A 27431-nucleotide genomic window follows, 5' to 3' on the forward strand; every position below is an offset into this window, starting at 1 on the left:
AGTCAACAAGCTTCCCACTGGAGTGGAACTAAACTACAGGACCAGTGGGAACCTGTTCAACCTGCGCCGGCTCCAGGCCAGGTCCAAAACCACCCCAACCTCTGTCATCGAGCTACAGTACATGGACGACGCCTGTGTCTGCGCACATACAGAGGCTGAACTCCAGGACATAGTCGACGTATTTACTGAGGCGTACAAAAGCATGGGCGTTATGCTAAACATTCGTAAGACAAAGGTCCTCCACCAGCCTGTCCTCACCACACAGCACTCCCCCCCCTCACCCCCCGCCCCCCCGAGTCATCGAGATCCACGGCACGACCTGGACACCGTGGACCACTTCCCATATCTCAGGAGCCTCCAATCAACAAGAGCAGGCACCATTGACGAGTTCCAACACCGCCTCCAGTACACCAGTGCAGCCTTCGGCCGACTGAGGAAAAGAGTGTTTGAAGACCAGGCACTCAAAACTGCCACCAAGCTCATGGTCTACAGGGCTGTAGTAATACCTGCCCTCCTGTATGGTTCAGAGACATGGACCATGTACAGCAGACACCTCAAGTTGCTGGAGAAATATTACCAACGATGTCTCCGCAAGATCCTACAAATCCCCTGGGTGGACACTAAACAGACCAACAGCACAAACAACAACATCAACCTTCTCCGCAATCAACTGATGCTGCACAGGACAGAGGGCATCAGCACCCAACAACATTGCTGCCCGGGACACCAGGAATGGCCTCACCATGGCCAGACTTCACTTGATGCTGTACACCTTGGCTGCCACATGATGCACCAGGTTGGCACCACCCTACACCAACACCATAAGACATCCCTACAATGCCCAAGCCATTCCTTTCACACTTACAAAAGTACCTGGTGGCCCCGGAGGAACGAACACTTCTGCTCCGAGGCCTAGTGGCACAGCCCAGCGCAGAGGCCCATGCATCGCAGGAGCGTACGGGCATCCTGGGATCACATGGGGTTGGACCAGCAATGAACATGAAGTATTTTCATTGATAGTAATGGTGAGTTCCGTTTGTATGAGGCTCTCATTAGTATGAATGGGAATATGGGAATACCCCCGAAAATACAGAAACACAACATATAAATTTAAAAAAAACACCTCAAATATTTAAAATTAATTGAAATTTAATTTAACTGTTTTTGAAAAAAAAATTTTTTTTTTGAATTTTTAAAAAATATGTCTTAATAGGGTTAAAAATAAACTTACCTTAATGGACAGGGTTTTCAATATAAAAATTTGTGAAAATTTAATTTTTCTATCTTTTAAACTCTTATGCTGGTAAAAGTAGGCCTTACACCTGCTTTTACCAGGCATAAGAGTTTTAAGGACATTCGCTGGGCAGGAGTTGGGCAAACAGCCCAAATCTCTGCTCCTGGATTCCCTTCTCCCGGGGATGCGTGCGATCTGTCAGTGCCAGGTTTAGGCACATGTGCTTTGCGCGCACATCGTACGCACCCGGAGAGTCCGCAATTTACAGCCCATTGTTTTGTACGTCATATTTTAATATTAAGATCCACTATGAATTGTGAAATATATATCATGCATTAAACTCATCCCATCATCATCATAGGCAGTCCCTCGAATCGAGGATGACTTGCTTCCACTTCAAAAAGTTCACAGGTGTTTCAATGAAGGACCAAATATTCCAGGGTCCCGAACTAAATCATGAAGGGTGGAAGATGCCTGTACGTGGATTTTTTTAATGTGTGGTGGCCATTGCACACCAGCCATACCACACGGACTTGACTCCTAGTGGCAAGGATTAACCAAGATGACTGGAGACCAGCTCTGCTGCACGGGCCTAGTGCGCATGCATTAAACTAAAGAGTATATTACTTACAATGAGTAAACAGATCTATGATGCACTAATTCAACTCCACATAAAGCAATTACAGTCAACAAAAGAAAATTAACAGTTTGCATATAATCAACAATACAAACCCAACTCAAGTCTCAAAGTTCAGTTGCAAAATTCAAAGTGCTTCATTTATCAAGATACAGAACAAAATAACCTACTTTAAGTCATGAATGAATCATCTTGTTCATTCTACATTTCAAAACACTACATGCTCTTCTGCAATCAACCTGATGATAATGGCTGGTTTGTGGTCAGTGTAGAGAGAAGATTGTGTGTGAAACAAAGATTACAATTAGGCTGCACTATACGTTCACTTCAGAGGACTTCATGAGGCCCCATTTAGTCCTAGTTAAAAAGGAATCCTTTCACATCTCTAATTTATAGCTAATTTAAAAGGAATGACCTCTGTGTATCAAGGTCACAATCTGTAAAACATGCAACAAGTTACCCGTTTCTTTAGATGAGAGCTTTCCAAACTAAAATGCATTGAAGCATAATTCCTAAAAAGCCTCCAGCTTTAACTTTGGTATATAATGGCCCAGAATTTCCTGGAACTCTTTGTTTTATTCTGTAAATTCCATCCTTTTGTGCCCTGATCTTCCCATTACAAATTTACAGCAAAATCTCCTGGCAAAGTAATGCCACAGAGAGCATAATGCAGAATCAATGATCTCAGAAGCAGCACAGCCTTTGGCTTACTCTAACTGCATTAATTAAGTAGATCAATATTGGCATGACTTGAGTCATAGGATTTGAAATTCAGAATTCTTTCACTCTACTGTACTTGATCAGAGTATTATTTGAGTTTTGTTCACACTCAGCTGTTCTATTCAGTTTTCAGGAACAGTCTAAATTACAGATTTTTTTCATTAATTATTAAGAAGGCAATATTAAGCTCCAATTTCATGGGGCTATGTCCCAAGAGTGCCTAAAATATGTCCAATGCCATATTGGTTCAGGCAATATTTAGGCATCCCTGGAGGCTGCCTTAAACAGACATAAGGCCCCTTGTATGTGCTAATGAGGGGCCGAATACCTGTTTAACGACCCATCTCTGAAATTGGTCAGAAACTGAGTCCTGGAAGCCACCAACATAAAGGTAAGATTTTTCTTTTTAATTTACCTTAATGTGGAGCCACGAGGAGCAGGAATGCTCCTTCTGGCTCAGCATCATCATCATAGGCAGTCCCTTGAAATCGAGGAAGACTTGCTTCCACTCTAAAAATGACTGAACAGTCCAATACGGGAAGTACAGTCTCTGCCACAAGTGGGACAGACAGTTGTTGAAGGAAAGGGTGGGTGGGACTGGTTTGCCGCACACACCTTTCGCTGCCTGCGCTTGGTTTTTTGCATGCTCTCGGCGATGAGACTCAAGGTGCTCTGCGCCCTCCCGGATGCACTTCCCCCACTTACATTTGTTACATTTTATCAAGGAGGCTTTGAGGGTGCCCTTGAAACATTTCCTCTGCCCACCTTGGGCTCGCCTGCCGTGTAGAGCGCTTGTTTTGAGAGTCTTGTGTCAGGCATGCGAACAATGTGGCCCGCCCAGTGGAGCTGGTTGAGTGTGATCAGTGCTTCAATGCTGGGGATGTTGGCCTGGTCGAGGACGCTAACATTGGTGCGTCTGTCCTCCCAGGGGATTTGCAGCTGTACGCCTGCTTTTTCAGGCGCAAGATTTTTGAGGACATTTGCTGGGCAAAATATGCGTAAATATCGCAAATCTTGCCCTGCAAGTGCCCTCGCTCCCGATGTGCATTGCGCGCTGAAAGCCAGCTTTTCCGATGCCTTCCCAGGTCCGTAGAAACTTCGTATGGACCCAGGACATCGGAATTTCAGGGTCATCGTTGGTGGTATTTGATTTGAGGTGACTACTGTATATGGTCCACGTCTCTGAGCGATACATGAGGGCGGGTATCACAACAGCCCTGTAGACCATGAGCTTGGTGGCAGATTTGAGGGCCTGATCTTCGAACACTCTTTTGTTCAGGTGGCCAAAGGCTATGCTGGTGCACTGGAGGCGGTGTTGAATCTTGTCTGCTACTGGCAGCAGCCGGCAATACATGGAGGAGATGCAGGAGAGCTGAGTAGAGGCCGGCATCAGCCCACAGTAGCTAGGCACTGTCGAACTGTAAAAATAAGTCAAAGCTTGCACGTCACATGCTCCACCTGGTTTTTCATGCATTTTTCAGAAGGGCTCTAAAACAGGCAAAGGACCTTTCAAAGGACCAAAAGCAGTAAGGATTAATATGATGTGGCCATGCCACCGACGCAGTTTAGCTGCATTACCTTGCCCCCAGAAATTGATATTCATTCCAACTGTTTTACAGTCAAAAAGCGGGCAAAACAATTATCTACCCCAGTGTATCGAAGTAACTTTTACTGAATGTAGCTCAGGCCAAGTGCCAGGCAATGTTCCCCCAAGGTGCGCGGCTACACACCAATCGCGAGATTCCACGCAGGGCGCTCACCAGCTCCTACCGCTGGAAGTTATACCACACACGCGTGGCCAGCAAATTTAAAACGTCCCACAAATAAATAAAATGAGAGGAAACATTGGTGCCAGGATGTCAGACCAGACCCACTGTGTAAATTGAGTTTGATGCCCCTGGTCTAGATTAAACTGGCAAGCTGCCTCAGGAGACAGATGTCTGCAGCTCACCAGAACGATTCAGATGAGGCCCATGCCTAATTTCAAGCAAACTTTGGGCCAACAACTTCTGGTGTATACTACGAGTCAGTTGACCATTTCAGGCCTGAAAACAAGCCTAAACAATTTCTCTCCTACTCCCACTTTCATCAAGAAAGAAAGAAAGTCTTGGATTAACATAGCGCCTTTGACGACCACCGGACATCTCAAAATACTTTACAGCCAATGAAGTACTCTTATAGTGCAGTCACTGTACACCGTTATAATGTGGGAAATGTGGCATCCCACACTCAACAATGTGATAGTGACCAGATAATCTGTTTCTTTGTCGTGTTAATTGAGGTATAAGTATTGGCCAGGACACCAGAGATAACTGCCCTGCTCTTCTTTGAAATAGTGCCATGGGATCTTTTACATTCACTTGTGAGAGCAGTCGGGACCTTGGTTTAACGTCTCATCCAAAAGATGGCATCTCCAATAGTGCAGCACTCCCTCAGCACTGCACAGGTATGTCATCCTAGATTTTTTGTGCTCGAGTCCCTGGAGTTGCACTTGAACCCACAACCTTCTGACTCAGAGGTGAGTGTGCTACCCACTGAGCCACAGCTGACACAAGGCCATACACCTTGGGAAATTGCCCCATGGGAGCGATGTCTGCATGAGGCGATGCCACCGACAGCTCCTTGTTGTGAGAAGCTGTGGTTGCTGCGGCGCTCCAGCTGCCCTTAAAGGGGAGGTACCGCCGTGATGGCAGCCATCTTTTTTGGGTTTGACGACTGCTGGTTCGGCAGGGCCGCTAACTGGCAGGCCGGCACTTCCACTCATGTGCCGGGCTGTTGGCCCGGCCGACACCCTCACTGGTGGCCCAGTGGGCGGCACTGAATGTGCTGCTCAGATCACATTGGCCTTCCCCATTAAGAAAAGGGGAGGGAGGCTGTGACCTGGCATCATAACACGGTGAGTCATCGACGTGTTGATGTCAGCACCACAAACACTGTGTGAGCGCCCTGGGAGCGGCGGTAGAAGGCACAGTTACTGCCCTCACCATTTTCTCCGGCAAAAGAAGGCAAATATGCACCGGCGCCGGCATTTCCAGCGCCGACACAACTCGACCCATTAATTCGACTTATGGGCTGCAAAAGCAGCGCGGGCCAATTTCGGTCCCGATGTGTTTTGATGGGTTTTAGGTAAGAATTAAAAATATCAAAAAAGAGCAGAGATTTTACTTTACATTTATGAATTATTTTGAACTCATGAATTCAAATACATTCACTTATGCTATAATTTGTCAGTTTTAAGTATCTGCAGCGAGTAAACTGGGGTAAATCCAGGAAATATGCAAGTGCCATTGACTTAACTGGGGGTCAGATCTATGATAATTAACTTTGCACGCAAAAGTCCCAGGATATTATGGCGTGTTGCAAATAATGACATAACTCACATATGCCATAATTTCCTGGGATTTTTATGTAAAATGAATCCAATGCTGTAGATATGTATTAAGCAGGAAATTCCAGTGAGTGATAAGGTTAAAGTCACCGTTAAATTAACCAGTGCCTATAATTGTTGCTAGCATATAATGATAGCTCAAGTGCTCTAATTTGTTGTAAATACATATAGGGGTCAAAATTCGGTACCGCCATTTTTGAGGCGGGGTCACTGTCAAGAGAAATTTTCAATGCCTCCCTTTCGGCATGGTCCCCAAACGTGAAATTCAGTGTGGCAGCCTAAAGAGTGGATTGCAGCATAAAATCATGGCGTTGCACAATTACCTGGAGGCGCTACGCTGCGCTAAGTGGGCCATTAAGCATCCAGGAGTTGGGCAACATTTGGAGCTGCGCCACAGACATAGTGGTGCCACCTGGATTGAACTGAGGTGTTGATTGGGCGCCTCAACGCCTCATGTACATTAACTCCCTATGTCCTCACTCAGACGGTGAGCATGGCAGACCTTGCAGCAGCAACCCATCACTGTGCCCATCGGTTCTCGGACGCCGCAGTGGATGCACTCCTTGATGCCCTGGAACGGAGTTGGCAGGTGCTGAGGATAGAGGCTGGGAGGAGACCCCAATCCCAAACGTATCAAAGGCTATGGAGGGAAATAGCAGAGCAAGTGTCTGCGAGTGACACGGTGCCAAGGGCAGCTATGCAATGCCGAAAAAAGTGGAATGACCCAACGCGGATATCTTTAATTTCAAACTTCAATATGCTTTGCTCTGACCTCAATGTGCACTTTCTGCTCAATGTAGGGTTTCGGAATCCATGCTCTAAGTGGGTGAGGCCACAGTCAAGGTTCCCATTTGCAGCCTCACCCACTGCAAGGGCCTGCATGTGCTGTTAACCTTGCTACTCGGTTCTGCAGACCTACCCCTCATGTTGTTGACTCCTCTGTCTTCATATGTGTCTCGAAGACAGTAGTCTCCCCGTTACTATTGGATCCTGGCACCCTAATCCTACCATTGCCACAGCAAGTACACACAGTGAGTGGTACTTACATTGAACTGTGAAGATTGTCATAGAGTAAAATGTATTAAACATTGAGCTGTGAAGACTCTCAGAGTAGCATGTACTAGAGTATGTAAGGCACTTGGTATGTAAGACACATTGATAGAATGCCTCTAACTCCGACTTTCTCTTTAATGTTTCAGTCGAAGCTCGCACACAACCGGCGGCAGCAAACGCGGACTGGTGGAGTGGAGCCAGGCTTCCAAGTCCATTGGAGGAATGGAGAGCTGCCCTGATGGGTGTCCAAGTTGATGGGATGGCAGTGGGTGCGGCCGACCCCCCTCGGGACAGTGACGGTATGTTGAGTTCCTTTGCAGCGGTCTGCAGGATACTTGGCCCTCACAGTATCAACGTGCAGCTGTTTCCATGAGACTGCCATTCACGACTGTCTTTCATGCTCCTGGCCCCCTCCCCTGCAGGTAATCGCTCTTCTGTGTTTGTACTTTCAGATGATCAACCAGATGCACCGGGGACTTCTTGGGCATCTTCCACGGTGCAGATGGTGGCAACGACCAAGAGGATGAGGAGGAGCAGGAGGACGACACCTCCTTCAACCTCACGCAGGAGGCTGTGCCATCTGAGAGCATGGCCAGCAGCACTGCTGACCAAGGGGTGGTCGGGGAAGCGGAGCTGGGTGATGCTCCGGGACCCAGTGGCCTCCAGCAATGCCATGGAGGAAGGGAAGCCCTGGGGCCAGCTACCCCGAGGGTAAGTGCGCGCCTGAGTGATGCTCAGCAGCACTCTGATGAGTTCGACCTAGAGGTTGTCACATGACAATCCCTGCAGTTGCACAGTAATCTGCTGGGTGCATTAGCAAGGGTGCCCCAGAGTCTCGATGAACTAGCTGTGAGGATGGAGGAGTCCACCTCAACTATTGCTCATGCCTCTCAGCAGCCCACCGAGCCCATCCTTGGTGGATATCAGGATCCTTGGTAGACACCCAGCAGGCTGAACGGCCCCCGACCTGCGAGCACCATCGGAGCAGCCGGGGAGCAGAAGGAGCAGCGTGGCAGCATACCACTCCAGGGAGCAGCAAGTGCTGGAGCAGGAGAGCAACGGCAATGAAGAGGGACGTCACCAAGATCCAGGTTGGTGATTGGAGCGTGGGCAGATACAACAGGAGCGGCGAGGTCAGGGCAAGAGATTGTAGAGGGACATGATCGGGGCCCAGGAGAGGCGTGAGTTTGGAGCCCAGAAGAGGCGAGGGCCCAGGGGCAGCCGGACCTGTCCACATTGCGATATATGTACGCACTAGGTCCGTGCTCCAGAGCTGGTCTCCAGTCGTCTTGGTTAATCCTTGCTGCTGGACCAAGACCTAGCTCTGTCAAGCCCATGTGGTGGCTAGTGTGCAACGGTCAGCACACATCAAAAAAATCCACACACAGGCATCTTCCACCTTCAAAATTTAGTTCAGGACCTGGAAATTTAGGTCCTTTGTTGAAACACCTGTTTGACGTGGAGACAAGACATCCTCGATTCGAGGGACTGCCTATGATGATGATGGATGCAAACAGTGACCATGGGGTCACATATATGGTGGCATGGGCTATGGCTGATGTTGCAGTGGCCATTGAGCACCAGGCCAATGCTATTGTAGGCCTCCATACTCAAATATCATCAGTGCGCGATGTCCTGAGTCAGCTCTCTGGTGTACTGCAGTCGCAGACACTCTTGATGCAGAGGCAAATAGATTCAACAGTTACACTGACCGCTGCCATCCGGTCTGGGGTCCCATCAGTTCAATGGGGACCTAACTTTGCCGAAGCAGAGCAGGAATCTGACCACACCCAGATTTCTGCAGATGATGATACTCTAACCCAAGGGAGTATCAGCCTGTTGGGCCAATTGGAACAGTTTCTCAGGACGACATCATTCCGCCTTCGCAGTAGCCACCCTCTGCACCCCATCCACAACCGAGTGCTTCCACCCGTGCTGAGGTTATGCAGTCCGCAGCCGGGTCTTCCAGGGTCCAAGCTGGTCGGGGACGTCCTGCTAGGCCATTATTAGTGGCTGCGAGTCTAAGTCAGCAACCGACTACCAGTCTTGCTGAACGCCCTGGGACCCCATTGAGGAGGAGCAGTAGGCCTGGGAGAGGGGAGAAAGAAAGGGGTGGTAAAGCACTCTTTAAGGCAAAGTAAAGACCTGTGGGAAGGTGGCCACATATGCTCACCTTGTGAAGATATGAGCTTTTAAAACTAATTGCACTTGTATGACCCACCAAATACTTGCTTGATAGTCAGTGGAGATGGCTAGATTGTTGCAATGTGAGCTCATGTAAATTGTTGCACTTGGATGAACGATGCAACAATTGTTTGGTACACGCCAGAGATGGCTACTTTGTTACAAAATGAAGCGATGTTAATAGTTGTGGGTATGTTGATGTGTTGGGGATGAAGTTGTTGTCTTGTGCTTCTTTTCAGCACACATGATTTATGTTTGCAATAAACCAAGTTTAAATTATTCAAATGATGATGCCTTGATTATTAAAGACTGCAGGGTGTGTAGCGATGTGTTGAGTTGATGCCCAATATATAGGCTGACCGTTCGGCACGTCAAGGGTCATTCATTGGAATAGATGAATCTCTGACGAGCAGCTCCTCCTTGGCTGAAGCTCCTCGTTTTCCTCCTCATTGTCGTCCTCCTCCTGAGGTGAATCATCTATCTCTGGTGGTAATGGCTGGCCCCTCATAATGGTCAGGTTGTGCAGCATGCAGCAGACAACAGTTATCATGGAGACTCTATCAGGTGAGTACTGGAATGCCCCTCCAGAGCAGTCAAGGCAGTGGAAATGCTGCTTCAGAACCATGATAGTTTGCTCGATAATGGCCCGGGTTGTGGTATGACTGGTGTAGCGCTGCTCGGCAGGGGTGGTGGGATTGCGGAGGGGTGTCATCAGCCAGGGACACACACCATATCCTTTGTCGCCCAGGAGCCAGCCACGGCCTTCATGCGGTGGCTTGAAGAGTCGTGGCACTGTGGTCTCCCGCAGGATGAAGGCATTGTGGCAGCTGCCAGGATATCGGGTATTGACAGCAAGGATCATCTGTTCTGATCGCAGACCAGCTGTACGTTGAGGGAGTGGAATCCTTTGAGATTCAAAAAGATCTCTCCATTGTGGGATCCTCAATGCAACACGCATACAATCAATGGCTCCTTGAACCCTGGGGAAGCCCGCTATCCTGGCAAAGCCACAGGTGCGCTCATCTTGGTCTTCCCTTGACATCCTGAACTTGATGTAATCCATTCGTTTGCAGTAGACAGCATCAGTCACCTGGCGAATGCAGCAATGTACTGCAAACTAGGAGATGTTGCATATATCGCCTACAGGAGACTGGAAGGAGCCGGTAGCATAGAAGTTCAGCGTTACTGTCACTTTCACTGCCACTGACAGCGAGGTCCTGGTGCCGATGTCAGCTGCCAGGTATGTCCGCAGAAGGTTGCAAAGCTCCGTCACCACCTCCTTGCGCAACTGCAGTCTTCTTAAGCACTGCTACTCGGACATTAAGATAAGAGTAATGCTCATGGTAAACCCTGCGTGTATACGGTCTCCTGCCCCGCCGTCTGGGGTGAATCCTCTGGGGAGGATCCACATTTGCCCTTAGCTGTCTCTGCAGCCGACACCTTTCAAGTCGGTGCCGCAGGATGACGTGATGTGCGATCATTGCTCCCAACACTTGGCAGCGGTCACAGCGAAATGCAACTTTCACATTTTTCTGATATGGAACCCAACAATGTGTCCGAGACACTATTACTCAATCTGACGGGTCAACAGCAGTACGATGCTAACACACTACTCTATGTTTGAGCATCAAACGCAGCACTGACCGAGACCTCTGAGCCCCGGCTGCAACTCCCTTTAAATAACGCTCCAGATTAGTTTCTCCGCCTTGTGTAGTCCAACTTTTTCAGGCGTCATCGACGTCAGCCATTAAGTGAGGCAGCAAAAGTGAATGTGGTGAGAAGGGCACCAAGGAGGTGTTGCATATGTACTGATGTCATGATTTCCATGGCGTTAGCCGGCGGGACATAACGTTTTAATGCCCTTAAAAAATGACCACCGAATTTCGCTTCAGGTGTGAACAGCACCCAGCGCCACTCCCAACCGCCTAACTCCCAGTTAGCACCTAACACCGACGTTATTAGCAGGCATTAGCAACCGAATTGCGACCCTATAGTTCTGTAAAATAACAGGCCTATGTCTGAAAGTTGATTAGTCACCAACACCCTTAATACAACTTGATGTGTGGGTGCAATGAGAGGCATTAAATAATGCTGCCACTGTTACATTCTATAGGATATAATCCTCATTCAAAATTAGGTGCTCTATTATAAGTTGAAAAAAACTATTTTTGATAGTTCAGAATATAATTTAAATCACTAGTTTCATTAGTTATAATTAGTTCCTTTAAACTAAAACTGGGAGACTGGAAAAATATTTAGCTTGCACCTATCCCAAAAAAGACTTAATATTCCCCAACCAAGCTGGACACAGCTGAAAAAAGCTGAGATAAACTTGACTGTAATTATTACAAATGTAGTTTAAATTGTCATTCCACAAACCCAGAAACATGCTTTGGAGTTAGCACTTGTATATCAGACTATAGGCAGGGACTGAAGACTCAGGAATTCTTTTTACTTTCTTTTGGAGGTGATATTCCCCATAACATTAGCTCATTTTGAACAGATGTGCCAGGGTGAATCTTTTTGAGTTCAACAGTCAAACATGGTTTAGGACTGCAGCTGTGCATGCATGGGGCCTCCCTTATGCACAGTGGAATATTGGAGGACAACTGGAAAATCTTCCTCAGACTCGAGCTGTGTGCACTGAGTATGTGATTTCTCGTTTGAAAAATGAGCAAAAGCAAAACAAACCTGGAGCACTTTGCACGAACATTTTAAAATAAATGCAAGTTTGGATTTTAGGTTTGCTTTAGTGTTTAAGTCTTGGATGTAATAAAACAGCTGTAACTACATCTGCATCACAGTATGGTAAGGATGAGCAAATGGGTCAGGCAGCATTTGCCCCTCTGAAGGTTATATGCTTTGATGTGGTTCCTCTGAGTAACATACACTCTGCTGTTATCATTTTGCTTGCTGTTGTCTGCATCCGCTCTGTACAGCTACAATAAAGTCGCCATCTGCTGTCTTCTCAATGCCAGGAAAAGCATTGGGAATAATGCCAAAATTATATCTTCAGTAACGTGACAATTACTATATTTTGTTTTTCTGGTTGTAGATATCTTTGACAAACTAGCACATCACTACTTTATCAAAACATTCATTTCCATCCTTGGGATGGTATACCGTTCTTGTGAAGAACTGATATTTAGTGCTGGATCTGGCTTTGAAAGAAAAACCGGGGAAACATAAAAGAAACTACTTCAAAGGACTTACCTGTTTCCCTTTAAAAGTCAAATCAAACCCAACCTGCTCTCTAATCCCGAGGGTAGGGTTTGTTGTCTTATAATCAAGTGCCTTCTCCAGCTGTGGAATCTGGTATACAGGGTACATTTTTTTTATTCGTTCATGGAATTTGGGCTTCGCTGGCAAGGCCAGCATTTATTGCCCATCCCTAATTGCCCTTGAGCAGGTGGTGGTGAGCCACCTTCTTGAACTGCTGCAGTCTGTGTGGTGAAGGTACAGTTGAACCTCTCAAATCCGGCATTGTTTTATCCGGCTACCTTCCTCGTCAGGCATCATTCCCAGCCAGGGGGGGGCGGGCGCATGCGCAGAACGTGGCCGGGTCGTCAGCATTCCCGTACAGCATGGAACCGGACAAGTAAGGAGGGTATTAATCCCCCCCGCGATCTCCAGACCGAACCGCCAAGAGATCTCTCCCCCTACGATCTCTCCTACCACCCCCACGATCTCTTCCTGTAGCCTTCCTCGCTGCTGCACTCCCAGCCCCCACCCACTGAGCTCCAATCTTCCCAATTGCTGGGGAACGTCCACCACTACTGTGGAACAGAGCTGACAGTTGCTGTGCTTGGAAATTGCCGGAGCCGGAGCGTGGCGGAGGCGGTCAGGGGCACGAGCATTGTCATCAGCACCGGTAAGTCAAGTGACCTCCCGTCATCCGGCAAATTCTCTTATCTGGCATAGGCCAGGTCCCGAGGGTGCCAGATAAGAGAGGCTCAACCTGCACTCCCACAGTGCTGTTACGGAAGGAGTTCCATGATTTTGACCCAGCGACGATGAAGGAACGGCGATATACTTCCATGTCAGGATGGTCTGTAACTTGGAGGGGAACTTGCAGGTGATGGTGTTCTCATGCACCCGCTGCCCTTGTCCTTCTCGGTAATAGAAGTAGCGGGTTAGGAGGTGCTGCCAAAGAAGCCTTGGCGAGTTACTGCAGTGCATCTTGTAGATGGTACACACTGCATCCATGGTGTGCTGGTGGTACAGGGAGTGAATGTTGAAGGTGGTGGATGAGGTGCCAATCAAGTGGGCTGCTTTGTCCTGAATGTGGTTGAGCTTCTTGAGTGTTGTTGGAGCTGCACTCATCCAGGCAAGTGGAGAGTATCCCATCACACTCTTGACTTGTGCCTTGTAGATGGTGGAAAGGCTTTGGGGAGTCAGGAGGTGAGATAATCACTGCAGATTACCCAGCCTCTGACCTGTTCTTGTTGCCACAGTATTTATGTGGCTGGTCCAGTTGAGTTTCTGGTCAATGGTGACACCCAGGATGATGATGATTGGGGATTCGGCGATGATAATGCCGTTGAATGTCAAGGGGCGTTGTTTAGTCGCTCGCTTGTTGGAGATGGTCATTGCCTGGCACTTGTGTGGTGTGAATGTTACTTGCCACATGTCAGCCCAAACCTAATGTCGTGCAGGTCTTTCTGCATGTGGGCAAAGAGTGCTTCATTATTTGAGAAGTTGTGAATGGCACTGAACACTGTGCAATCATCAGCGAACATCCACACTTCTGACTTTATGATGGAGGTAAGGTCATTGATGAAGCAGCTGAAATGGTTGGGCCTGGGGTACTACCCTGAGGAATTCCTGCAGTGATGTCCTTGGGCTGTGGTAATTGACCTCCAACCACCACAACCTTCCTTTGTGCTAGGTATGACTCCAGACAGTGGAGAGTTTTCTTCCTGATTCACATTGACTTCAGTTTTACTCGGGCTCCTTGATGCCACAGTTCGTCAAATGCTGCCTTGATGTCAAGGGCAGTTACTCTCATCTCACCTCTGGAATTCGGCTCTTTTGTCCATGTTTGGACCCAACTCAGTGCTTCTTCTAAATGATACTCAAAATGGAGGAGTACTGATTCATCAGCTGAGGGAGGGCAGTAGGTGATAATCAGAAGGTGGTTTCCTTGCCCATGCTTGACCTGAAGCCATGAGATTTCATGGAGTCCACAATGAATGTTGAGGACTCCCAGAGCCACTCCCTCCTGACTGTATACCACTGCCGGTGGGACAGTATCAAACTAGAAATGGTGATGGAGGAGTTTGGGACATTGGCTGAAAGATATGATTCTGTGAGTATGACTATGTCAGGCTGTTGCTTGACTAGTCTGTGAGACAACTCTCCCAATTTTGGCACAAGTCCCCAGATGTTGGCAAGGAGGAGTTTGCACGGTCGACTGGGCTGGGTCACTGTTGTTTCTGTAGCTGGTGCCGAAGTCGATGTCAGGTGGTCCATCCAGTTTTATTCTTGTTATTCGTAGCAGTTGTGTACAACTGAGTGGCTCACTAGGCCATTTCAGAGGGCAGTTAAGAGTCAACCACATTGCTGTGGGTCTGGAGTCACATATAGGCCAGACCAGGTACGGATGGCAGATTTCCTCCCCTAAAGAACATTAGTGAACCAGGTGGGTTTTTACGACAATCTGGTAGTTTCATGGTCACCTTTACTATCTTTTTTTATTCCAGATTTATTTAATTAACTGAATTTAAATTCCCCAGCTGCCATGGTGGGATTTGAACTCATATCTCTGGATCATTAGTCCAGGCTTCTGGATTACAATGCTACCATTCCGGTCTTCATTGTTTATATTATTTATACATCAGGAAGCATCTTATACATTAGTTTGAATTCTAGAATTTAAAAAAAAATCTCAACAGCAACCACAATAAAGGGGACATTTTATACATTGAACTTTACAGTTACAGTACAAGCTTTTTGTGTCAGTTGCTGGCCAAATTGAATCAGAAAGTTGTGGGTTCAAGACCCATTGTGGAGTTGAGCACATAACTTAGGCTGAGACTTCAGTGCACTACTGAAAGAGGACTGTATTGTTAGAGGTGTTGTCTTTGGAAAAGACTTTAATCAAAGGCCCTAACTATCCCATAAATTTCATGGGATATTTTACATCTAAATAAAATTTTACATTTTATTTAGATGTAAAATATCCCATGAAACTATGTGAAAAAGAGCAGTGGTTCTCCTTGTGTTCGGGTCAAAAATCCCCCTTCAACCAACACCACCGATAACAGATTAGCTGGTCTTTCATGCATCTTGTGAGACCTTGCTGTGTGCAAAGTAGTGGCTGCTTTTGCCTACACTGCAACAATTATTACATTTTAAAAAGGAATATATGGCTGTAGAGTGAGGATGTGATAAGACTCTAAAAAATGGAAGTTCTTTCTTAATTGTGGCACTTCTAACTCTACACATTCTGCAAAAGTAGAACTGAACTAAAACCTCCCAAGTTTAAAGAAATATTTATTTTCAATTTTAACATAAACTATCAAATTATCTGTACAAATACTTGAGTATTTTTTCCAGATAGATGCCAGCTAATTTATCTCATGGATTCAACCCATCCAGTCCTAACTCTTTCAGCAAATGTGATCAATATACTGACCCCAAACTTCCGTAGGGCCACTGGTGCACTTCTGGCACAAGTTGATTGGAGTGTAGCAGTAGCTGAATTAGATTGGGCAGGATCCAGATATGCCAGGTTCCAGCCCAGCCAGCCAATTTCGAAAGGCGCCAAGGGCAGGATCTCCATCCGCCCCCTTAGGTGCGGAAGTGAGGACCACTCAGGTCTCCAGGGCAACATTTTTCTCTTATAAAGGGAGCCATTCAGCTGTGTTTCATTCCCTTCGGGATAGGAGAGGGGCTTCCAGCAGCACCCCCTTCCCCCTTCAAGTGATCATCCAAGACCACATTCCTCGCACCCCCTCTAGTGGGCACCATGATTATGCATACATTAGCGCAGGCCCACTGGTGACACAACAAACAGGTTGACTCCACCCCAATTAGGTCGGGAGCAGAGGTTACCAGCAATAAGTTGAGCTGGACTTCAAGGGTTTAACTTTGAAACTCTGCACTCCTGATGGGGAACCTTGCCCACCCCAGCCACTGTTGTATTCCCAGCCAACTTATGCCTAGAGGGCACCACTGGTGCAAGAAAATTCAGGGCCAGTATGTTCCTCACATACTGAAAGAGTTAGGACACATGGACTGAATCCCCAAAATGAATCAGCTGACATACAAACATACAAAAATGATGGCAGGAAAAGACTATCTGGTCCATCAAGCCTGCCCTACATTCATGATGGCTGGAGCACCATGACTAGGTATGTGCCCCCGCAGCCATGTAAGTTATCATCTATCTATCCAGTCAAACACTCAAAAGTGAATTAACAGGAAAGAAATCTGGCATCAAATTTCTTGAATGTTTTCATGGTATGTGAAGCTTCTCCCTTGGAGTGCAAAGTCAGAAAATTACCCGATAATTATAATGACTCTTGCATATATTCTCTAAGCATTTTTAATTTACAATTAGGCTTGGTCAAAGTTGGACCTGGATGGGTTTCCCAAATACATTTACATTTATTTTTAAACACCAATAAATACAAAAATATCACTCCCAGGAAAACCAGCACCAACAGAGTTGAGGACAAATTGCAGTACACATTACGAATAAGAGATCAAAGCTAACAAATCATTCAATTCAAGCTGAAGCATTAATTATGGTTAAATCACAAATGATGCACTCACTTACTCAAATGCTAATCATGGTTTCTACCTGAAAAGCTTGTCTTAAATTGACTACATGCCAATACCAACTCTAATGTTTTCTTGTAATTTGCAGAAAAAGGAACAATGCTGGCAATTGATGCTTGCCATCTGTTTTCATATGCTAAGTACATCCAATAACTTATAATATACTTCTAAGTAGCTCATTAGTTAATAGATGCAAGATTTTGCAACTGGAAGCAAGTGCCAATAATGTTCCACAATGTGTCCCTTCTCATATTTCCTCATTTATGCTTTATCTCACATAATCTATATAATTTTCAAACACTGCTCAAACAGTTATTGAATTCACTGAATCTGTCTGCAGAAGAAAAAGAAGACTTGTTCTTACCTCTCTCGCACTGGGGACCAGTAAATCCATACACACAGGCACAACGATTAGGTCCAATACAACGACCACCATTCTGGCAACCATTTTCACAGACAGCTGTAACACAAAGAGAAAAGACAATGGTTTACTAAGTTTCTAAACACTAGCAGAGAACACAGAACTGTGCTCAATTAAATGCTTGGCACCACAAGGGAATGTTTGGGAAAATGCCTCAATGGTTTCCACAGATGTCCACCTGCAACTAATTTAATTGAAAGTTCTTCACAGAAACTATCACACTAAAGTTAATTTCCTTAGAATGCTATTTTATTGAAGAATCATACTGTGCAATGTGGGATATACAAGGGTAAATGAACCTCCATTAATGGATCTACTATAAATGTTATGTTGGTGCCTAACAAGGGATTATTAGCACATAGAACATTTGCCAGGGTATGTAAAGTTAAAATCAAACTAGGCCAATATAAAACCACAGCAAGTGCTGCAAAGAGGACATACATTTTCCAGTTTTCAATTCTAAGAACACGCAAGATGAAACTTTCTAACAGGAACTTTCATCAGTCTTATGCTAGTCTGGTACATTCTTCACATATCTCTACAAATATTCCTTACAGTGAATGTCTGACTCAGCCATCCGTGTTCCACTATAAACACACTTTCTAGCAGGTAAGTACAGAATGACATTGGCAGTAGGCAAAGAGAAATCTCCAGAGTAAATTGCAGTGCTCTCCTGACTGAAGGAAACTTTATGGGCAAGCATCTCAAATATGAAAGTACATTACAGGAAAAGTGGGATCTGTCCTTTATTCCACAAATTGAGGAAAGTACCATAGCGATTTAGTGATGTCATAAGTGGGCTCTGAAAGTTATAGAATTAATTCAGTATCCAACTATACCCCAAATTCAGCCATAAGCTAGTACCACAATTTTATTTGAAATTACTTTCAATTAAATGAAAATACTTCCTTTGAAAATAGTAACTTTAACACAGCTTCAGGGAACTGTTATGTTATCCAAAAGTAAGGTCATGACAAAGAAAATCAGGAATTAACTACGTATATAAAATACTTTTAAGCTTATGGGAAATCATGTTTGACAAATTTGCTGGAGTTGTTTGAGGATGTAACGAGCAGGATGAATAAAGGGGAACCAGTAGATGTCGTGTATTTGGATATGCAGAAGGCATTCGATAAAGTGCCACATCAAAGGTTACTGCACAAGAGCTCATGGGGTTGGGGGTAATATATTAGCATGGATAGAGGATTGGCTAACTAACAGAAAACAGAGAGTCGAGATAAATGGGTCACTTTCAGGTTGGCAAACTGTAACTAGTGGAGTGCTACAGGGATCAGTGCTGGGGCTTCAACTATTTACAATCTATATTAATGACTTGGATGGATGAAGTGACCGAGTTTAATGTAGCCAAATTTGCTGATGATAGATGGGAAAGCAAGTTGTGAAGACGATGAAAAGAGTCTGCAAAGGGATATAGATAGACTAAGTGAGTGGGCAAAAATTTGGCAGATGGAGTATAATGTGGAAAAATGTGAGGTTATCCACTTTGATAGGAAAAAGAAAAAAGAAAATTATTATTTAAATGGGGCGAGATTATAAAATGCTGAGGTACAGCGAAATCTGGGAGTCCTTGTATATGAAACACAAAAAGTTAGCATGCAGGTACAGCAAGTGATTAGGAAGGCAAATTAAATGTTGGCCTTTATTGCAAGGGGGATGGAGTATAAAGTAGGGAAGTCCTGCTACAACTGTACAGGGTGTTGGTGAGACCACACCTGGAGTACTGCGTACAGTTTTGGCCTCCTTATTTAAGGAGGGATATAATTACATTGGAGGCAGTTCAGAGAAGGTTCACGAGGTTAATTCCTGAAATGAAGGGTTTGTGTCATGAAGAAAGGTTGAGCAGGTTGGGCCTATACTCATTGGAGTTTAGAAGAATGAGAGGTGATCTTATTGAAACATATAAGATTCTGAGGGGGCTTGACAAGGTGGGTACAAAGAGGATGTTTCCCCTTGTGGGGAAATCTAGAACTAGGGGGCATAGTTTCAGAATAATGGGTCACCCATTTAAAACAGAAATAAGGAGGAATTTCTTCTCTCAGAAGGTCGTGAATCTTTGGAATTCTCTACCCCAGAGAGCAGTGGGGGCTGGGTCACTGAATATATTTAAAGTGGAGATAGACAAGATTTTTGAATGATAAGGGAGTCAAGGGTTATGGGGTGCAGGCAGGGAAGTGATCTTATTGAATGGCAGAGCAGGCTCAAGGGGTCAAATGGCCTGCTCCTGTTCATATTTCTTATGTTCTTATGTTCTTAATTTTGAGAGAGGCAACTGTCACCACTGAAACTGCACTCAACACAAATCACCACCTTCAGGACATTGGAAAGAAAATGAATTCCTTATATACACCTGTATTTAGAATATTGTAACTTATATTGTTTCACCTCTTTTTGAAAATGCATTTAGCAATATGAAGATTACTACAGGGTAGTGACATTCAACATGAATGCATGATTAATTTATTGGCTTTTATGGAATTAAAAAACAAGGGCAACTTATTTGTTAAAATTAACTGAACAGCACAGTAGGAATAATGTTCCATAGAGGTCACAAACATCATGTATATATAGGAAGATAAGAGCAGGATTTATGAGTTAGAGTTCCCATGGCCAAGGTACATGAGCTAGAAATACAGAGCCAAGAATTTGGGATTGGTGGTCACCATACCCGACTTGCACACCCCATCATTTTCAATCTGTTGAAATTTGTGGGTAAAAATTGCATAGGACAAGAAACTGGCTCATTGACCTCTACACCTGAGCTCCCAATGAAGCTCTGTGCCACGAACACTAACTCAAAAAATGTATCCTATGGTGTCATAAAGGGAGAAGACTGCTGGCTTTAATAGCCTTTTCCTATTTCTTAAGAACTTAAAAAAAACCTTCTTATATCATAGGTTTTATAACGTGGGAGATTCCAGAGGCTCCTGAGGTTGTCAAGTTTCTCTTGTTTTTTTAAATCAGATTTCTCTATTTGTTTACTAGCACTTTACTTTCCTTACTACATACTAAAACATTTGCTACAAGGCCACTGTTTTCCTTAGGATAGCTGCTATGATCATTTTAGACATGAGAGATGTCTGCAGGGAGTCCACACATAGAAAATATTGTCTTATTAGAAAAAATGGGTTCTGCTCATTCTTGAAGGTTCAATTTACTAACTGTTATCAGTACATTAAACTAAAGAATAAATAAGAGAGTAAGACTTCTTATGATTACTTGGTTCAGCAACATTGTTTGGTATTTCTAATGAAATCGGAAACAAATTCTATAAGAAAATGTTTTTTTACAAATGCTGAACAGGGGATATCTTCATAAACACATTTACAACATTGTTACAAATAGTGACCGATGGAATTCTTACCCCACAGTTTATTGAATAAAACATTTATTTTCTATAATAGCACTTATAAAAGAGCTAATGACAGCAAAAAATGTATCCACTGATTAAATTTGAATGTGGAATTTGATGTCAAAACCTTCTTACCACTGGACTGCAGTGATGCATTCAAATCTTGTTGTTGAACTGTGACTTATATCACATATCCATCAGTAAAATCTACTTACGCTGTCCACAGTGAGTTCCTGTGTATCCTTTCTGGCACTGGCAATGGTCTTCTGCACAATTCCCTCCATTCATGCATCTGATATTGCACTGTTGAACTACAAAAGGTATTCATTTACCAATAATCTCCCACAAGTACCACAGTGAAAATGATGGTTATGATCATAGCATGGTATATGTGCCACTGATTAGGATTCTTTCAATGTAAATGTTAATGAAAACATCAGGCCGATTCTCCTACAATGCAGCTCAAGCCAGTACAGGTTCTTACAATTAACTGAATTATAGAAAAGTTTTAATCATCAACCTCTTTATTTAATACAATAGCATTGTTACATAAAATATTGCATTGCACATCATATTTCTTTATCTGTTGTATGCGTTGCTGAGGTATATAATCTAAAGTGTCACTCGGTTACTACATTACTACATGCAGGTAACAAGACTTCGAAGTTGGTAAAAGAATATGCTTAGAAACCTACGAGATTTAGTCCCACAATTGGGCGAGATTTGTCCATTAGAGCAGGTACACATGTTGGGACGTGAACAGAATCCATCACCACAGGTGTTTCGACAAATAGCTGCAGGTGAGAAGCAGTAGATAAATATGATGAAGTAAGTTTCATTCTCAAGTGAGGGATTGATGAGATTACAGAGAATATTTGCTGGGTCTGATTATATATTGGCCCGGATTTTGGAAAATAAATAATCGTGAGGCTATCAGTGTTCACCGTTATTAAGGAGTAAATCGGACAGCAACTGCCACCATCTGTAAATGCGGAGTTAATCGCGGAAGTCAGAAAATTGTTGTTCAAGTTGCCCTGCTCCTCCGGAAGCTGCACTACACTGGTATCTCGCACAGTTACCACTAGTTACCCATTATATGCGGCAGAAAAAGTTAGGACTTTTCCATTCAAGTGTAAGTAGCTTTTTAAAGTCCTGATAAATCTTAATTACTGCGAAGCAAACTCTCTGGCATTGAAAATTAACTTTTACATGTGCGGAGTCTCATTCCTTCAGATTTTTATTATTGTTGGAGATCTTTTAAATTTAAGAACCATTTAAATAATTTTTCCTTTTCTTTTCTTTCTGTCTCTTATCTCCCGCTCTTAATCCCATCTTTCTTTCCCTCTCTTTATTTCACTTTCTGTACATGATTTGGAATTGAATGAAATATTCTAACTGACACTTCTTTGTTTAGACTCTGTGTGCCTCAGTAAAGATTCTTCAACTTGATTGGTTAAGAAGATACATAGTTGCTTTCCCTGTTCACACAGGTTCCAGATCCCTGATCGAGGGCGCCGAACTGTCTTTGATTTCTAATAACCACAACTTCCAGTGCCAATGCCCATAGAAAGCCTGCAGGGAAGTTTAAGTGTAACAAATGTTCGTTCGCCACTGGTCACAAAATCCGGGCCAATATCAAATTAAATTCTTACAACATTTTACTGAATGAAATACTGCAGAATTCATCAAGATTTTTTCATTTCATATATATTTGTGAAAAGAGTATGTTAATAACTTGGTCATTTTCTGAGATATATTATTGGCTGGTGGCTCTGATTCTAGCAACATTGAGTTCATTTTGCTGTGCTCATCAAAGAGAAAGTAACACTATTAGAGGAGTAAGTATTTTTTGGCACACAAGCCCTCCTAGTTCACAGAGCCAGTATACCAATTTATAACCATAGCCTCCCTTACATTGACTTCTTTGCTCTCTGAGCCCCAGGATCTTCGAACAAAACAGAACAAGTAAATAGGGATAGCCGTGGACTGCTGACATCAGCTTGGCTCAGTGATAGCACTCTTACCTCTGAGTCAGAAAGTTGTGAGTCTAAGCCCCACTCCATGACTTGAATACATAATCTAGGCTGATACTTCAGTGTAGTAGTGAAGGATTGTTGGAGGTGCTGTCTCTTGGATGAGGTGTAAAATCAAGGCCTTAGCTGCTTAGTCATGTAGATATATAAAAACCAATACCAGTATTCAAAAAAGAGTAGGGAGCTTTCCCAATGTCCTGGCCAACATATGACCCTCAACCAAAATAAGTTGACTGGTCAGTTATCTCATTTTCTGTATGTGGGGCCTTGCTCTGTGCAAACTGGCTGCGCATTTGCCTATGTAACAACAGTAACTATATTTCAAAAGTAATTCATTTGCTGTGATGTTTTTGGGATGTTCTCAGGACGTGAAACTCACTGTGGGGTTGAATTTCCAAATGGGTTTCCCAATCACATGCCATAACTTTGGCAGAGGATCCCCGGAAACACCGTGTTTATGCCGTTTCAGCAGATCTACTGCCAAAGTTACAGCAGACGATCAGGAAACACCCTCGCCCCCCAGAAATTCAAGCTTTTTCTTTTATAGACTCATTGGCCGAGTAATGCCTCAGAGCTGCTCCCACTCTACTGGTGTTACTTCACAGGAAGTGCAGCGGAAATCCCATTTGTGTATGCAAACAAATTTTCCACAGCACTTCTGGTGAAGTAACACCAATGAAACAGGAGCAACCCAGAGGAATTTCCTGGCCATTATCTAATAAATGGTTTGAAACTCAGTAGAATCATAGGGCCCAAGTTTCCACAAGAAAAAAAACGGGCGCCCCTCCGAGCTGGGCGCCCGTTTTTCGCGCCTAAAAAAATCCTCGGTATTCTCCACCGACTTACAGGTCCTCTGGCCCTCGGCGCAGCCAGCACGAGCTGTGGGGGGGGCGGAGCCAGGTCCCGGCACTGAAAACAGTGCCGGGACCTCTGCACATGCGCGCTACAGTCGGCACGCAAGTGCAGTAGCTCCAGGCGCCGAACTGTGTGGGAGGGGCCCGAAGCACGCAGCCCCTAGCCCTGGCTGAATGGCCTCACTGGGGCTGCGTGAATGAGGCTCCTCCCACGGCCAGCTCCTGCTCCCCCCCCGACCAGACCCGACACTCGCTCCCCCCCCCCTCCCCGCCGACCAGACCCAACCCGACACCTGCTCCCCCCCCCCACCCCCCCCACCCCCGACCCGACACCCGCTCCCCCCCCCGCCGACCAGACCCGACCCGACACCCGCTCCCCCCCCCGCCGACCAGACACCCGCTCCCCCCGCCCCCCCCGTCGACCAGACCTGACCCGACGCCCACTCCCCCCCCCGCCCCGACCCGAGACCCGCTCCCCCCCCCGCCCCGACCCGACACCCGCTCCCCCCACCCCCACCCCCCCCCGACTGACCCGACCCGCGCTCCTGTTCCCTGACCCGACCCCCCACTCTTTCTCCCCCCCCGCTCTCTCTCCCCCCACCCTCCCCCGCTCTCTCTCCGCCCCCCCGCTCTCCCCCCCGCTCTCTCTCTCTCTCTCTCCCCTCCCTCTCTCCCCTCCCCTCTCTCCCCCTCTCTCCCCCCCCCTCCCTCCCCTCTCTCTCTCTCCCTCCCTCCCTCCCTCCCTCCCTCCCTCCCCTCTCTCCCTCTCTCCCTCTCTCTCTCTCTCCCCCTCCCGTTCAGCGGCACGAACGGCTGCAGAATTCTCCCTGGCTGAAGCACTTTCACACAGGTAGGAAGATGGTTTATTTAATCTTTTCTTGGCTTATAAATGTTTATTCAGGTTGGATTTATTTGTATAATATTTTTAGAAGTATAAATAAGGATTTATTGTCGAATTTAATGAGTTCCCTTCCCCCCCACTCCCCCCCACCTCGTTCTGGATGCCTAATTTGTAACCTGCGCCTGATTTTTTAATGTGTAGAACAGGTTTTTTCAGTTCTACAAAAATCTTCACTTGCTCCATTCTACTTTAGTTTGGAGTACATTTTCACTGTGGAAACTTTCAAATCAGGCGTCAGTGGCCGGACACGCCCCCTTTTGAAGAAAAAATTCTGTTCTAAACTAGAACTGTTCTACCTGACTAGAACTGCAGAAAAAAAAATGTGGAGAATTGCGATTTCTAAAATAGTCCGTTCTCCACCAGTTGCTCCTAAAAATCAGGCGCGAATCATGTGGAAACTTGGGCCCATAGAATCAGAGAAATGTATAGTACAGAAGGAGGCCATAAATGTCTATGATTCTAATTAGTTTCAAACCATTTATATTTATTAGGCATTCGATTTAAAACCAAGTTTACAAAGCTCTCTCTGTGGCCTAGTGGTGCAGTGTTAAGCCACACATACCAGAATGTCCCATGTTTGATTTCTGGTATTCTCTTTAGTTATTTGATGTTGGCAGGCCAGCACTTGTCTCAGATAGAGAGGGGGGGAAAAAATCAACAAGGGTTCCAGATTTAGATCACCATCCTGCTGTAAAGTAAACAATATGGACGGCAGCTGAGGACAGGATTGAGCATGCCTGTGGTGCCCTTCCAGCTGAATAGCTTGTTGACACTCACTGGCTAGCTACATACATGAAAAATAGCCACTTAGATTAGACACCATAAGAATGCCAGCAATCATAAAACTGTACTCTAATAAGACCCAGCATCTTCAAGGACAGAGAGGTAAAAATCAGCAAAAAGAAACTTCAGAGCTGGAAGGTCACCATGAATGATACCTCCCCACCACCACCACCTTCATCCGTTGGAATATCAATGGGGCCAGGTAATACTTTATTATGTGTTCATCAACCTTTACAGGATAAAACATTGCTAATTCCTAATTTTTACCTGGATTTAATTTTTTTTACATAAAAGCTGAATAAAAATCCAAGAAAATCAAAAAGAAACTTAAAATGAAGACCTCCTCTCCTAAGCATATACAATGAAGAGGTCCTCCTACACTGCACTGTTTAATACTGGAATCATCCACCTCACATGATCAGCCTTTACTGTACTTACTTGAGTTTTTCAATTTACTCTCTCACCTTGTTCAGTGATACTGATAAATTATCAGCAAGCCAATAGTGTTTTGTGGCTTTATGCCCACTTGGTACTGGAATGAGACTTTCCAACATACTTGAGACTCTCAACCCTCAAAGAGACCAGACACTTTCATCCCATTTGCTGAACCAGATCTACAGCCTAATACCAATGTGAAATATAAGTGCTTGACAGAGCCCCTAATTCATCTGGCCATGCTGGGTGCTTATATCAATTTTAGATACTTGTTACTTCAAAGCAATTTTTAAAAATAATAGTGATTTTTTTTCAAATTTAAAGTTTTGGTACTTTATGTGAAGCATCATTGATGTATATATCCATCATTATACTCTACATACAGTCCAAACTTATTAACCCTTAGAGTGCTGACAGATACAAGGAGATTTTTAGGATACTTACCTAGTTTTTCCAGAGGTCAAAAGTGGCCAATTGGGCAAGGTGTAGAAGAGTTGCTCGCACCTGTAGAACCATACCCTACCATGAGTCAATGACACCAGGAAGGTGTCACTCTTCCCCTTTCTCTGTCTCTTTACTATTTTCACTTCAATTTTACATTATTTCTAATCTTTGTATTTCTGCTAGATTATTTATATTTAATTATTGTACTCATCTTTTGCCATGTGCTTTCCTTGTCCTATTGTCCATTGTGGAAACGGAACTCATATCTTTAAATATTAGTCCCTAATTGGCTAAAAACTGGTTTCAAAGGTCATTTTTCATCAAACCGGTCCCTAAAACATTGAAGTTTGATCCGGCCATATCACGAGCAATTAGGCTAAATATGATACTTGTTGGCCATCATTCTGCCTTTGAAACTAACCACAACTTTGGGATTTGGCGCATGTGCAGGCACATGCGGAAATCATGAAGTTGAGGTCTGTCATTCACAGCTCCGACACAGGCTGTGCTGTGCCCCCCACAGCACACCTTCTGCCCCGACAGAGCTGGCAATCAGTGTAATCAGACACATCAAGGAAACTAACATAAACTTCGGCTCTCCCACAGTAATGATGCTGTTAAATTCCCCACTAAATGTTAGACCCAAAGGGATTAGATATAACTGGGGTTTTAACAGCTTATTGACTGCTAAACAAAGAAAAATTAATTATAATTTTGTGCAGTGTGAAATTTGTCCATTTTAATTTAAAAAAATGTAAAAACATTTTAAGAAACATTTTTTTGAAAAGTTTTGTAAAGTTTGTTCATCTTTATTTCAGGTTTGCCTTTTCCTCATGTGAGAGCCCCAATCTTTATTTCGTGCCCTCTAACATTTTTTTTAAGTTATCATTTTAAGAGTTTGCTCACTCCTTGTTCGCTATCTGTGAGAATTTTGTGTTTTGATTGACTGCTTAGACAGCTTGTTGATGACACAGCCGCTCACACAAGGGGATCCCCACTAACTTCCGTTGATTTGAATTGAATGTTGGAAAACCCGAAGTTCTCAACAAACTGATCGTGAGATCCTTGTGTGAAGCATACTTTGCGGCCAGCAGCGAACGCTGACTGTTGATTTTGCACACCCAACAATTTATTGAATTGTAATGGTGCCTTACCAATATGAATTATTTCAGCAGCAGTACTGTAAGTG

The 27431-nt window shown here is 44.7% G+C and overlaps 1 protein-coding gene across 1 annotated transcript in view; it reads right to left on the bottom strand.

Moving 5' to 3' along the window:
- fbn2a (fibrillin 2a) overlaps positions 1 to 27431 on the bottom strand; it is a 514209-nt gene that overhangs the window by 484517 nt on the left and 2261 nt on the right. Inside the window, exons 3-5 of the mRNA XM_070881599.1 lie at positions 21488 to 21586; positions 21008 to 21103; positions 17366 to 17461 (exon numbers count right to left, since the gene is read on the bottom strand). Of these exons, the coding sequence (XP_070737700.1) occupies positions 17366 to 17461; positions 21008 to 21103; positions 21488 to 21586 (291 nt within the window). The remainder of the gene's footprint in view (positions 1 to 17365; positions 17462 to 21007; positions 21104 to 21487; positions 21587 to 27431) is intronic.

This window comes from Pristiophorus japonicus, chromosome 1 (assembly GCF_044704955.1).
Source record: "Pristiophorus japonicus isolate sPriJap1 chromosome 1, sPriJap1.hap1, whole genome shotgun sequence".
NCBI classification, from domain to species: Eukaryota; Metazoa; Chordata; class Chondrichthyes; family Pristiophoridae; genus Pristiophorus; species Pristiophorus japonicus.